The 13281-nt window shown below is 39.5% G+C and overlaps 1 protein-coding gene across 9 annotated transcripts; it reads right to left on the reverse strand.

Moving 5' to 3' along the window:
* Positions 1–1775: 1775 nt before the first annotated feature.
* LOC115632188 (transcription initiation factor TFIID subunit 4) lies at positions 1776–13281 on the reverse strand. Of its 9 annotated transcripts, none has more exons than XM_030529232.1 (12): positions 11864–12076; positions 11571–11792; positions 10599–11210; positions 8881–9048; positions 8026–8664; positions 5883–6362; positions 5704–5817; positions 4969–5184; positions 3988–4905; positions 3739–3912; positions 3547–3672; positions 1776–3481 (listed from the first exon to the last, which is right to left on the reverse strand). In XM_030529232.1, the coding sequence occupies exons 3-12, from the start codon at positions 10974–10976 to the stop codon at positions 3323–3325; spliced, it is 3372 nt and encodes a 1123-aa protein (XP_030385092.1). In that variant the 5' UTR covers positions 10977–11210; positions 11571–11792; positions 11864–12076; the 3' UTR covers positions 1776–3322. The 9 variants fall into 9 exon arrangements, with proteins under 9 accessions (XP_030385092.1, XP_030385088.1, XP_030385083.1 ...); XM_030529223.1 differs by having other exon boundaries at positions 3323–3481; positions 8455–8664; positions 11864–12075; XM_030529222.1 differs by lacking the exons at positions 11571–11792; positions 11864–12076 and adding an exon at positions 13133–13280 and having other exon boundaries at positions 3323–3481; positions 8455–8664.

Below are 13281 nucleotides of genomic sequence, written 5' to 3' on the forward strand. Positions count from 1 at the left end.
GAAGAATAAATAAGAATTTGGTGAATGGGAAGGGGATATTTCTAATAGGAAATGACAAATACTAAAACAAGATAGAACGCTACAGTCGAGCAAGCCCGACAGTAAAATAGCCTGTACTCTCCACAAAAAAAGAAAAATTAAAAAAAAAAAAAATTTAAAAAAAAAATTAAATTATTAAAAAAAATTAATGAATTAATTAATTAAATTAAATTAGAATATATGTTTATGTTTAGTTTTAACAGCATACATTTACATCACGTACCTATGCGTGTTTATATGCGTGTATGTATGCAGCACAAAGTTGAACCAAAGCAGCAACAACAACAACAGCTGCGGGCAGCGCTGCCGACAGAGGCAGCGCATGAGCAGCGATTTTACTTATGGCTATAACTTTCTTCAGAATTGACCTATCATGATGAAATTTGGCACACGGACACATTAGTACTAACTGGATGTACCTACCAAAATTGATTTCAAAATTCCGAGAATTACGGAAGTTATAAGAAAAAACACGAATTGCGGGGGAGTGGGGGGGTGCATCGAAAAAAAACTCAAACTCGTACTTTCTCGGTCTTAGGAGAATATGGAAACCAAGTTTGGTTATTCTAGCTCTTATACTTTCTGAGATCCTTGCGTTCATACGGACAGACGGACAGACAGACGGACAGACGGACGGACGGACAAGGCTATATCGACTCGGCTTCTCATCCTGATCAAGAATATATATACTTTGTGGGGTCTGCCACGCCTCCTTCTGTGTGTTACATACATGCGCACAAAACTAGTATAGCCTTTCACCCTTTGGGTACAGGCTATAATAAATATATCGAAATAATAGAGTTATGTAAAATTTAAAAAAAATAGAGATATAACTTATATACTTATAACTATAATATATAATGCTATACTGCCCAGCAATACGTTTAGGAAAGTTAAAGTTTCTTATTATCATTTATACAAAATAAAACTAAATACATCTTTAATAACAAAAAATGAAAAACATGGCTGCCTCCAGGAGAGTTAAAATTGAAATGAAATTGAACGCACAATTATAGCTAGATTTGGAAATGGGATTAAAAATCAAATTGAGTTGGCAGCTTCAAAGATAAAATAGGTCATAGCCATAGGTCATAATATTTAAGGATTAAACAAGAAAGGAATGCTAAAGACCAGGAATGCAGGCTCAACTTTTAAATACCCTGCACCAAAAAGGAAAAAAAAACACAAACTCGTCCTTTCTCGGACTGAGGAGAATCTGGTTTTGTTATTCTTGCTGAGATCCTTGCGTTCATACAGACGGACGAACGGACATGGCTATATCGACTCGGCTTGTCATCCTGATCAATAATATATATACTTTGTGGGGTCTGCCACGCCTCTTTCTGTATGTTACATACATTCGCACAAAACTAGTATAGCCTTTCACCCTTTGGGTACAGGCTATAAAAATCCAATTTTAATGAGAGCAAAGATAAATGCAAACAAATATGAATACCCCATAGCAGGCACTCTTATAAATATTCTAGGTGAGGGAAATGAAATCGAGAGCGCAAAGTTATTAAAAAGTTCTATTTTCTGGTTTCCAAATGTGAATTTGGTTTTATTTTTATATTAGTTTCCAACTAAAAGCTACACAAATAATCAAAGAATAATTATAAACATAATAATAATAATAGTTACATATAAAAAATATCAATTTAATTAAATTTCAACTACAAAAGGTATAATTAATTAACTATCTAATTAACTGAGATACCATTTAAATGTGTGTGTGTGTTTGATTGCGTTTATTAACGGACAAATAATAATATACAAAAGGCTGTTGATCTATAGTTTCTGCCCCGCTTGAATCAATCAATAATATGTGGTTGTCCATTAGTTTTGTATTTTTTGTCGTTTTATTTGTTAAACTTAAATTGTACATACAAGAGTGTTTGCTGTTGTTTAGATTTAAATGTAAAACATAATATGAATTTTTGTATTATACATACGCTCATTAGTTATATACTATATATATAACTACTAAACTATACGCTGGTATGCCATTTACTTTATTTTATTTTTTTTTAGATTTATACACAATTTTTTCTTTATTTATTTATTGAACGTGGGCTCTTCTTGTCTATTTCTATCCGATTTGATGATGGATTCTATTTGTAAATGGCTTCTCACTTTTGTCTTCTAATTGTATAAAATTTGTCTATTTTATTTGTTGTTATTGAAATGTTTTTCTTGTTTGCTTGATTTATTTATTATCTGTTTAATTACGGGCTGCAAAGCTGCTGCTCTCTACAAACTAATTGCCAAATAGGCTTAAACTTTAAACCGCTGCGAAACATTTACACTTAAGACTACGTCATCGTCTAAGATATATGTATATATAACGCACGACTGATCAAATATAATTTAAATTGTAAAAACTAGGTTTTGTTTTAGCGTTTAGTACAATGACGACATTTCATTCTGGTCAGCTTTCTATAAATTTGTTAAATATGCGGCGATTATCTAGGTATTGTTTATAGAAAAACTTACGCTACGCTTTTTACAAATCTTGCTTACGTTGCTAAACTAAAATTAAATAAATTTTTTTTATCGAGCTACACAATTACATTCATTGCGGCAATACGGATATTATATTCATTGGGGGGTTTTTCAAACCATTTCTTTCTCCTTGTTATTTGTTTTTTTCTTTTTTTAGAGCTGACTGCAAATCATTTTAAATTCTCCTTTATATGTTTTTATCCTTCGCGCTGCTAACTTATGCTAAAATTCTTTTGCGTTTAGTTTAACGAACTAGACTACTAATTTATGTAACACTTTACTTTTGTTTTTATATGTTTATATCGTTTAGATAAGGCCGTCAATGCGAGCTGCGCCCAACGAGCGCAGCACGCTACAAAATTTGTTATGCAAACAATGTTAAAGTTGAAAAAATTCAAACACTGGCTGACTCTGCGTTGAGCTTTGCTAGTGTTATTATAATTTGTTTTTAGTGTTTGTCCATTCATATATACTTCTTCTTTTTGTTGTTGTTATTGTTTTTGGATTGGTTTGGTCTAAGTTTTGCACACAATTTATTAAAAGGTAAATTATTGAAAGAATGTTTAAATTAATTATGTGTAGAGCGTAAAATTTTGAGCTTAATAATATTTAAGAGAAGAAGGAACCTAATAGAAAGAAAACAACAAAGACGCAATTAAAAGAAAACTGAAGAAAACAAAATATTGCATATTATATGACAGGAGTTACGATGCGTTACGACAGTAAGAAGCTCGCAAAGCATTGCAATGCACCACACAATGTAAAACAGCGCCAGCAGCAATCACTTGAGGTAGCTTTTGAACAAAAGCTCGCTGCGACAAAACTCCCGCTCCTGCTCCATATAGAAGAGCATGTCGCGCAGGTTGACGCGCTTGATGCGCGGTCGTAACGTTGTCGACGCTGTGCTGGCGTTGTTCAGTAAAGTGCTGCCACTGGAGCCCTGCGGATAATATTAGAGTATTAGTAAATATTGAAGGTATGTGGTTATGATCCACTTTTACGCACCACTCCCGCACTAATCGCATCGCTGTCCAATTTGAGTTTCTTACGTGGTCCAATGGCCTGCAGAGCCGTCAGATTGGCATCGCGCTGACGCAGCTCCTCCATTTCAGCGCGTTGCATTTCCTTGGCCTGAAATAAACCATTATTCATTAATATTGGCTGTTCACGTATTTCCGCTTTATAAAGGGCATTTACCCTGGCCTTCATTTTCGCCTGCTCGGGATCTTCGATGCGTGACCTAGATTTGGCCGCACGCAACAGCATTTCACGCTCCAGTTCCTCGTGTCTCTTCTGCTCCGCCTTATCCAGCTCCTCGAGGAATTTGATTTGACCACGTACGTCTTTCGCAGGCTCATAGCGCGAATCCAGCTGAGGTGCAGGAGGGATGAAAAACGACAACACATTACTACGCTGATTAGAGATTGTTTTGGAAGGAGATCTTACCTTAATGACATCGATGCGATGCTCTGCTATCACAGCCAACTTTTCGACAATGTTTTTAAGTCGCTCCTGGCACGCATGTGATATGAGCACCGCCACGTCCTGCGAGGGCTCCTCGAGGCCGCGCTCTGTTGTGATGGCGCGTATACGCGCCTGCAGCGCGGGCAGATTGAGGAACACCTCGTCTTTGCAGGATCGTATTTGCGTGCCAATATGCTCCGTGCAGCCCAGAATGCGCTGCGACTCCTCAGCCAAGTTGACGCCACCCATGGCGGCCACATCGTTGATGTCGTCATCGCCATACATGGATGTGGACATGGAGCTCTGTTGAAAAAAGGAATTGCCGGCTGCTGAGCCCGCTGACGCGGCACTCCCACCGAGCGATTTCTCATCCTTGCCATCTCGATCTTGCGCGTCCTTCTTCTTTTTACTTGCCGCCTTGCTCAAAGCTGGCGACGGCTTGGCCGGCGCTTTGCTCGCCGATATCGGCGTGAGGGAAGCATTAATTCGCTCTATATGCGACACAGGCTGTCTGATCTCCACCAGCTTCGGCTCGAACTTGTGTATGTCGTGGTGATTGTTGTTGTTGTGGTGCAGCGAATTGTGCAGCTGCTCCCGTTGCCGTAACGCCTCTGGCGGTAAATGCACCGTCGGCAGCGACGGCACCGGCAAAGTGGCCGACGCTGAATTGATGGTGGAGAGCACGGACAGTGTGGGCGTTGGCGGTGGTCCACTGACCGATATGGCGGCTAGCGAGGGTGGGTGCTGACTCGGCGCTATTGCCTTTATCTGCGTCTGGCCCACCTTGACGGCAGTGACTTTGTTCGTGGGCGTGAGTTGTGGTCGGGGCGTGGCGCGTATTTGTACAGCGCCCGTCCGCTGCATTTGCGCATTCTGTGGCGTGCGTATTTGTACAATGTTCTATAAATATTTTGAGAGGTCATTAGAATGAGTGAGATATTTAATCTCATACGGGATTTTTACCGCTTGTGAGGGCACCTGTAGGGGCAACTGTCTTTGTATAGTATTGACGAGTCGTGGCGTCGTTGGCAAACGTATCCCCGGCGGTTGCTTTGATATCGTCGCGTGTCCAATGGTCGGACGCGGCGTTGACAGCGCATTCGGTGTAATCATGCGCACCTGCGTCTGTCCAATTGTCGTCGTCTGTGGGCCAATGGGACGGATTTGCGCTTGGATTTTCTAAAAAGGTGAGTGCGAAACAGTTGATATATGTCTTACATTTGCTGGATTTTAAAGTATTCAGGAAATAAGTTATATTATTAGAAAGGACACTTTTTATGAGAATGTCTTCACGTCAGATGTGTACATCTTAACAACCAGAAGAGGCAGAAAATTGAATAACAAAAAGAAAACGCCAGCCGTCAGATACATATTCGTCAGATGCTTAATATTCAGATATGAACATATTACAACAACTAGTTGTATGGAAAGATCGAGTTGAATATGAAAAAGAGTCGCCGTATTTTCTACACATTAGTTGCCTACACAGCAACTACTTATATTCGTTCCCGATGTCTGTACATCAGATTTGACATGGTCTACTTGCTCACATTTTATGCTTATCCTAAACATGTGGTTTTCATTTAAAACTTTAACATGGGGCAGCTTGAAACTTAATTGCTGCCCCACCTTCATCATTGTTGTCCAGAAAGCTCTGCTAAAAACGCTATTTAACAGTTTCAATTTCAAATCACTTACCGGCAGCTGTTGCTGAAGTCCAGCTAGACCGATCACGTGCTGGGGTGGCGGCTTGATGCCCTCGATGACCAGTTCTTTTGTGTAGAGGGCCTGTCGGAGCAGCGGCAGACTTTTCTGTAGGTCAACACAGGAGCATCAGTAAAGAGTCACTCGATTATGAATGTGCGGGGCTCTCTCACCTTCAGAAACCCAATGAGGCAAGGCTGTGGACTGGCGTTGAGCAGACGTTCCAAACGATCACAGAACTCTTCGGGCTCGACATTCGCATTGACCAGCTCCTGGATGAGTGTCCGGACATTCTTCTCCACCGGCTTGGGCTCGCGTGTCGACAATTCGATTAAATTGGCTAAAAACTTGCGACACTTCTCTTTGGTATTACCCTGCGCTGCCGTTGTTGTTGTTGTAGTGGTGGTGGTGCTGCTGCTGGTGCTGCTCGCGGCGCTAGCCACCGTCGCAGTGCCGCTGTTCAAGCTGGTGGCCTGTGTGTGCGGTGGACCCTGTAACGTTTGGATCTGCGTGATCTGCGGCAGATGGGGCGCCTGCGTGTTCAGCTGCGCCAGATGGGGTGGCTGGGAGGCCGATGTTGTGTAGCCATGCGCATTGCTGGACGCCACCGAGTTAACAATGATGTTGTTGGTCGCCGTAGTGTTCGTCATAGACTAAATGGGGAGAGGCAACAAATGATGTGATAACGATTAGATAGCAATAAAATACAAACTACTTTAAGCTCTCAGGCAGACAACGATTAGAATGCTAAATAAAAGGTGCAAGCATAAGTTAATAAAGGAGCATGTTTTTGATTCATAATTCATTCTTATGGCACATAATGACGATTTACTTTAATCCAAATGAAAAGGAATCGAGTCGAATGAGATGATTAGATTATTGCAGTTCCCTACGCCAATTTCCAGTTCCATTTGCCAAATAAATTACAGCAGCAATTTTCCAATAGTTCTTGGACAGCTGCTATGCCAACGCAAAAGCAAAACTAAATAATAATGTTAGTAAAGGAGCAGGTTTTTGATTCATCATTCATTTTGATGGCACATAATGGCGATTTATTTTGATCCAAATGAAAAGGAATCGATTAGATTATTGCGGTTCCCTATGCCAATTTCCAACTCCGTTTGCCAAATGAATTACAACAGCAATTTTCCCATAGTTCTTGGACAGCTGCTACGCCAACGCAAAAGCAAAACTAAATCATAAATATTTGATCAAAAATCATTTCAATTACACAGACTTTTACAACGCAGCATGCAAAAACAGAGCGCAAATTGGATAAAATATTGTTTATCTTTCCATTACTCAATAGATATTAGAAATCAAAATGTAAATGCAAGAATGCCGCGTGCAGCGTTAGCTGCTAGTTACAAAGAATATAACTGAAGCTTTGTATAATAAAGATCAAACGTATAACAGACAAGATATTCGTATGTATTATTATATATACATACGTGTACATTGTATTGTGCGACCTTTTGTGTATTCAAATGAAGATATGGTTCAATAGTTTTAAGTGTCTTAAAGGACTTCTACTTCAATTGGGCAATTGGGGGAATAAAATATTGTGAAATTGAAATATAAATAAAATAAAAAAATAAAAATAAATTCAAATAATTCCAATTTTCCAACTATTGGTGAAATAAAAGATTGTGAGATTGAAATATAAATGGTAAAACAATAAAAATAAATTCAAATTTTCCAACTATTGGTGGAATAAAAGATTGTGAGATTAAAATATAAATGGTAAAAAAATAAAAATAAATTCAAATAACTCAAATTTTCCAACTTTTAGTTCAAATTTCAATTGTCTAAATAAATAAAATTATATAATTGAAATTCGGTGATACTATTTTGTTGGTAAATATGTAGAATTCGAATTCTATAGGTAAAGATTAAAAACGTAGATATATACATACATTTTAAAGGTTAAAATAAAATGAGAAATGTATATATTTAAATTCTTTGGGTAAAAATCAGTCAGATGTTTTCACATCAGACGTCTACACATCAGATCTTCATCAGGTCTTCAGATGTCAACATGTTAACAGATCGAGAATAATCTACATTTTAACAGCATGATTGAAGTAATTCTACTTTGGGAAGGTTCGCAAAATTCAATGCACATATATGCGGACATATAATTCATATATGTATATATATGTAATAATTATATATAATACTAAAAAAGAGACAGTTAAAAAGAGCGCTTTGAAATCGGCATAAAGTTAAAGATAATAACAAATATTGATATTATATTTAGGCTGTTCTTTTGCAATAATAATAATTAATAATTTTATTATTGTTGCAAACAATTACGTTTTGCTTGATCTTTATAGTGGCTGCGACATTTGCGGCAGCGGCTGCCGCGGCTGCAGCGCTGACCACTGCCTGCTGTTGTTGCTTGGCCTGTTGCTGCTGCTTTAGTTGTTGCTGTAGCTTTTGTTGTTGTTGCTGCTGTTGTTGTTGTTGCAGGTTAGTAGTAGCAGTAGAAGTGGTCTTGATGTTGCTGTTATTGTTGTTGTTGGTAGTGGTTGTGGTGTTGGTAGCGGTGAGATTTGTGGTGACATTATTATTATTATTGGATGGGATTGTGGATGAAGTTCTGACAATCGTTTTACGAAGTGCAATGCTAGTGGTGGTTGCTGTTGTTGTTGTTGCTTGTGCAGATGCTTGTTGTGCCTGTTGCTGTTGTTGTTGCTGTTGTTGTTGTGATGCTTGTGGCGCTTGCCCATGATATCTACTTACAGCAGCGGCCGGCACAGTTTGTAGTCGTATCTGTGTTGTTGTGGGATGGTTTGTGGTTGTTGTTGTGTTGTTGCTGGTGTTGGATATGGTTTGTGTTACAGTTGGCGGCCCCGTCGTCGTGGCAGTGCCCACGCGCAACAATTGAAATCCATTATCGGTTTTCAGTAACAGTGCAGGCGTCTGTCCAGGATTTAAGGTGCTTAGGGTGATCTACAAGATACAGAGAGAGAAAGAAAAACGCATTGACAGAGAGATAGAACAGAGCATGGTACAAGGCGCCCCTGATAATGCTGTGAGTTGAGTGGTTTGCTATTCATGTGTAGTATGTGTGTATGTATGTGCTATGGTTGGATTAGTAGAGAGGTATCCACTACAACAACATAACGCGTACTCATAACCTCAGGACCTGATCTCAAACCCACTTACCGATGGACTTTGCGGCCTCACACCGCCCATGTGGGAATTGCTGATGACTACACGGCCGAGTTGGTTGGCGGGCACATTCTTTGGCTGCTGTTGCTGACCGGGACCCTGCGGACGCATCCCGACGACGACACCAGCCGGCAGCATAGAGCTCAGCAACGGTTGGCCACCCTGTGAATGGTGAGTTGAAATACAAATTATTTTTAGTAACAAATATTGGATCACTAGGCGGAGTACGCTTTGGCATAAAAGCTTTTTTTTTTGAGATTCGAGAGTATTTCAGTTTCGGTTTCAGATTCAGTTACACTACATCATGCAGCAGAGTTTGCGTTGCGCCATGGTCACAGTACCCGTACACAAATCAGCAGTCAAGAGTGCACATAAAGGACTACAAATAATTTGGGTAGAATATTTCAAAATAAAGCATCTGGAAAACTATAAATTACGCCTCGGTCTACTTTAATATATATGCTACCGAAAGGTAATAACTAATGGAAAAAGCTGAATAGTGATAAACATGATGGGTAAAGGGGGAAAGAAAGCTTACTTTTTTTAAGGCGGAATTAATAAGGTGTATAAAAATAATCAATAGTATTCCTATTTGTGCATACTACTAATTTGTTTAAATAAAATACTGATTTAAACATGATATTAAGTTCTAAAAAATTATATTTTCATTATTAAATTATGAGGCATAAGGATATTTGAAAACTGAAAGCCGGAGACGTTTAAATAAAAACCTATAATTACAGTATGTTCTACCATACTAGTGAAAACTCTCTTGGCCGCACACTCACGGTCAGCCAATTTTTGTCCGCCGAAGGGTATTTATGTATCCGCTTAGGCGGACAAGAGGATACATAAATACTTTATACACCGATCGAATGTTTTAGAAAAGTGTCCGCCGAGAGAGTGGTCCATTAAGGAAGTCCATTAAGGGAGTTTTCACTGTATATATATGTACAATTTTTTTTTTTTTTTTAATAAGGACTTTAAGGGAATTTAGAAATGTATGATTGATTTGGTAGATAAATATTAATTAAAGCATTAAGGAGAGAAATTGGAAACTAATAATTGGTTTTATGAACTTATAAACGAATTGGGCGGTGATATTCTTTATTTAGGGCTTGCAAAGAATTTATAAACTTATGAGTTGTTTCATGATATTTTATAAAGAATTTAAGGGAATATAGCAGCGTGTAAATATTAATTTTTACTTCATTGGTTTGGTTTTTCCTTAATCAAAGGCTCGAACAGAATTTATAAACGCTAAATGGTAGAATTAAATGGAGTGGAATTATTGTTTGAATTTAGAATAAATTTTGATTTGTTAAATTTGTATTCTCATATTGCAAGATTTCTATATTAAGGAAAAACTAAATGAAATTATAAGCGGAAATTTGGAGAAGTTTAAAAATTTAATTTTGTATTTGAAGTATTTGAGTCTGTGGATGGGGTGGGGTCTATGAAATTACAAATAAAATTATGCGCAAGACATTGGAAAAGCATAAATATACTCTACAAGAATGCAAAACTTCTGTGACAAGCTACGCCGTTTTAAGGTATAAAAAGTGTAATTGCTAGTTTTTGCAGGATGAAAATATCTAGTGATACACATAGAAGTGGTTGGGTGGGTGGAGGTTTTGGAAGGTATGGTTACAGATAGAGCAACCATCAGGCCTAAGGCGCCAGGAGCCAGAAGTTTTGCTTGATGTGGATACCTGATTGATGGTCTTGGTCATTGTTACGATTCCTGCTGGTGCACTTGAGACTAGACCCGCCGGCAGGGTGACAGCATGGTGATTGGATTTTATAACTAAGGTTTGTGTTTGGGTGGCACCTACTGATTGCGTTTGCTGCTGCTGCTGTTGTTGTTGCAGTTGACTATGCACCTGCTGGAGACCCGGATGTCCGCCAATACCCGCTTGGATCGTTTTAATGGTCGTTGTATTTGGCAGCTGGGCCGTTGAGATAATTGTGGGACCGCCTCCCGTCCCTGGATTGCCGACCATATTGATGGTGCCGTTCGGCAGTTGCTGGCTGGTAAACGTTATGCGATTACCGGCCGATGAGGCCGGCGCCGTTTGGCTCGTGTTCATTGAAGGCGTGCGCTGGCCGGTCGCGCTTTCCTTTGGCTCAGGGTTTGAAGAAGTGTGTGTATCCCTATCGACACTAATGACGTGGTGTGGACGCCTTGATCAGTTTCTAGATCAACTTTGTTTTTGTAACATGGTGCTGCTGTTGGTGTTGTTTGTGTTATTATTATTGTTGTTGTTAATCACTGAACACAATGCCGCCTTGGACTGTTGCATGCTGTTGCTCCAAATCGTGTCCTGCAAGGCAATCGATAGAACACTTTAGTACTTATCAACAAAAAAGTCGCGGGGAGCGAGGAATGAAAGGGGTAAATATTAATGTTGTTTGTTGGTGCCGTTGCTGTTGTTGATCCTGTAACATTGCGCCGTTTCAGGCTCTGCTGTTGTTGTGTCCAGCTGATTTTACTCCTTTTTTTTTGGCTTGTGGCGTTGACGCAGGTGAAAGCCGCACACACACACATACACACGAAACTCGCACACTTGAGCCGCGCAACCGGTGTCTCAAAGTCTGGCAACCTTACAAGCTCCATTCGCAGCAACAACAACAGCCATTGAGTCGGCGGCAACAATGGATCATAATATATGTATGTAAATCACCTTGGCCGAAGCCTTTGCACGGTCGCGGGCGACGGCGCTCCGCTGGCAACAACAAGCAACAATAACTATTTGTCGTTGATTCTGCTGCTGCTGCTGCTGCGGGACTGATATCACGCTTATTCACACGGCGTTGGCGACGGCGTTGCTGCTGCGCTGGCGAAGGCAGCTCTGCGTCGCGTGTTGATTTAATTTCTGAAGGTTTTTTTTATAAAGCTGCTGCAGCTGCAAGGTGTAATGTTTTAAGATAAGTTACTGAATTTACATTTAACTCTCCTGACACCAGCAATACACACAGAAACAAACACACATTAACGCGCGCGGGGGATGTGGAAGCCAAATTGCAGCAGACAGGCAATATTATAAGTAACTTGTACAGCACATATGCACACGCATCGAACTGCAGCAGCACCAACAGTAGCAACAACAGCAAAGATACAACGACGCACTATTTCGTGTATAAAATGCAGGGCACTGGTTTGTTGTGCACTAGAAGAATTTTGTTTTATTTTGATTATTTTGATGTACAAAAAATTTGGCAGCAGCGACAGACCGACGGCGCCGCCATTTTCACGAATGCGTGTGCAAAACGCAAGCGAGAGATGAGTAACGCGGTGCTGCCAGACGTTGGGCTCGAGTTGCGCGCGACGACAAAGTTGTTTAAAACCAACTAACTATAAAAAACCAGAGTGGAACTAGCACATAATTAATTCCAAAATGTAACTGCTTCTTTGTTTTGAAAGTAGATCAACACATTAAAAATATAAATGTATTTTTGTATAGTAAGCTGTCCCGAAGTGGCAACGCCAACGGTGTAGAGACCGATAAAATCCTATGACACATGCTGGTAACAGTGTTGGGCATCCAGTTCAATTTAATAAATCAGGTCAGTCGTTCATCCAAGACTCGTCAGCTAAGAAGTCTTTGTTCTATTGTCGGTTTTGTTCATTATATTTATTATGACAAATAGAAGATATATTTTTAAAATTTCTTTCATTGGTAAAATAAAAATTCATTGGATTCAATAAATTCAATAGCATTTTAACTTTAGAAACATATATAATTAAGGAATCTAAATATTGTCGTGAATATAATAAACAACGGTAGAAATGAACAGGTGCACAGAATGAGTCACTGACCTAGTTAGTAGTTCAATTGAACTTTTGAACGAGCCGACACAACACTAGCCAGCAACGTTGTTTTTTTACAACACTTATTCGGAGGTGGCGCGGCGAAGACAACGAAGGTATCACGCACGAACGTCGTTTCATACGAATTTTTATACGAAAGCAGCAAAATGCAACACGCACAGTTTTCTAATCATACTAGTACAGATTTATAATATTATCGGAACATAATGCAAATTGTTTTGATTTTATAAAAGGTAAATGCAGTAGACTTAATTAAATGGATTATTATTTGAGAGCGTAGGCTATTCTAGCGCTCCGCTGGCGCTGCCTTTTTAGAAGAGGGCTGCGGCGGGATGGTGTATGTGTGTGTATGCCGTTTTGTACAGGCTGCTGCCGTTTTTTGCATTTTTTCGCTTTACCGGCAAATGCACTCACTTCAATTCATGTTGCATTTGAACTTTGTGCACTTTAGCGCATTCTTTGCGTATTTTCGATGCGTGTGGTTGGCGTTGCGGACGTTAATCTATTATTTTATGCTTGCCGTTGCCGTAGCCGAAGCGAAGAATTTTCGACATTTGCTTAGG

This window comes from Scaptodrosophila lebanonensis, unplaced genomic scaffold (assembly GCF_003285725.1).
Source record: "Scaptodrosophila lebanonensis strain 11010-0011.00,11010-0021.00 unplaced genomic scaffold, SlebRS2 tig00001415-arrow-pilon, whole genome shotgun sequence".
NCBI lineage: Eukaryota > Metazoa > Arthropoda > Insecta > Diptera > Drosophilidae > Scaptodrosophila > Scaptodrosophila lebanonensis.

Coding starts and splice junctions, on each gene's coding strand:
- LOC115632188 (XM_030529232.1), bottom strand. CDS start 10,976: ATGAACACGAGCCAAACGGCGCCGGCCTCATCGGCCGGTAATCGCATA. Junction 9,049..10,598: donor TGACCAAGACCATCAATCAG/GTATCCACATCA, acceptor CACCATTCACAG/GGTGGCCAACCGTTGCTGAG. Junction 3,482..3,546: donor ATGCGATTAGTGCGGGAGTG/GTGCGTAAAAGT, acceptor TATTATCCGCAG/GGCTCCAGTGGCAGCACTTT.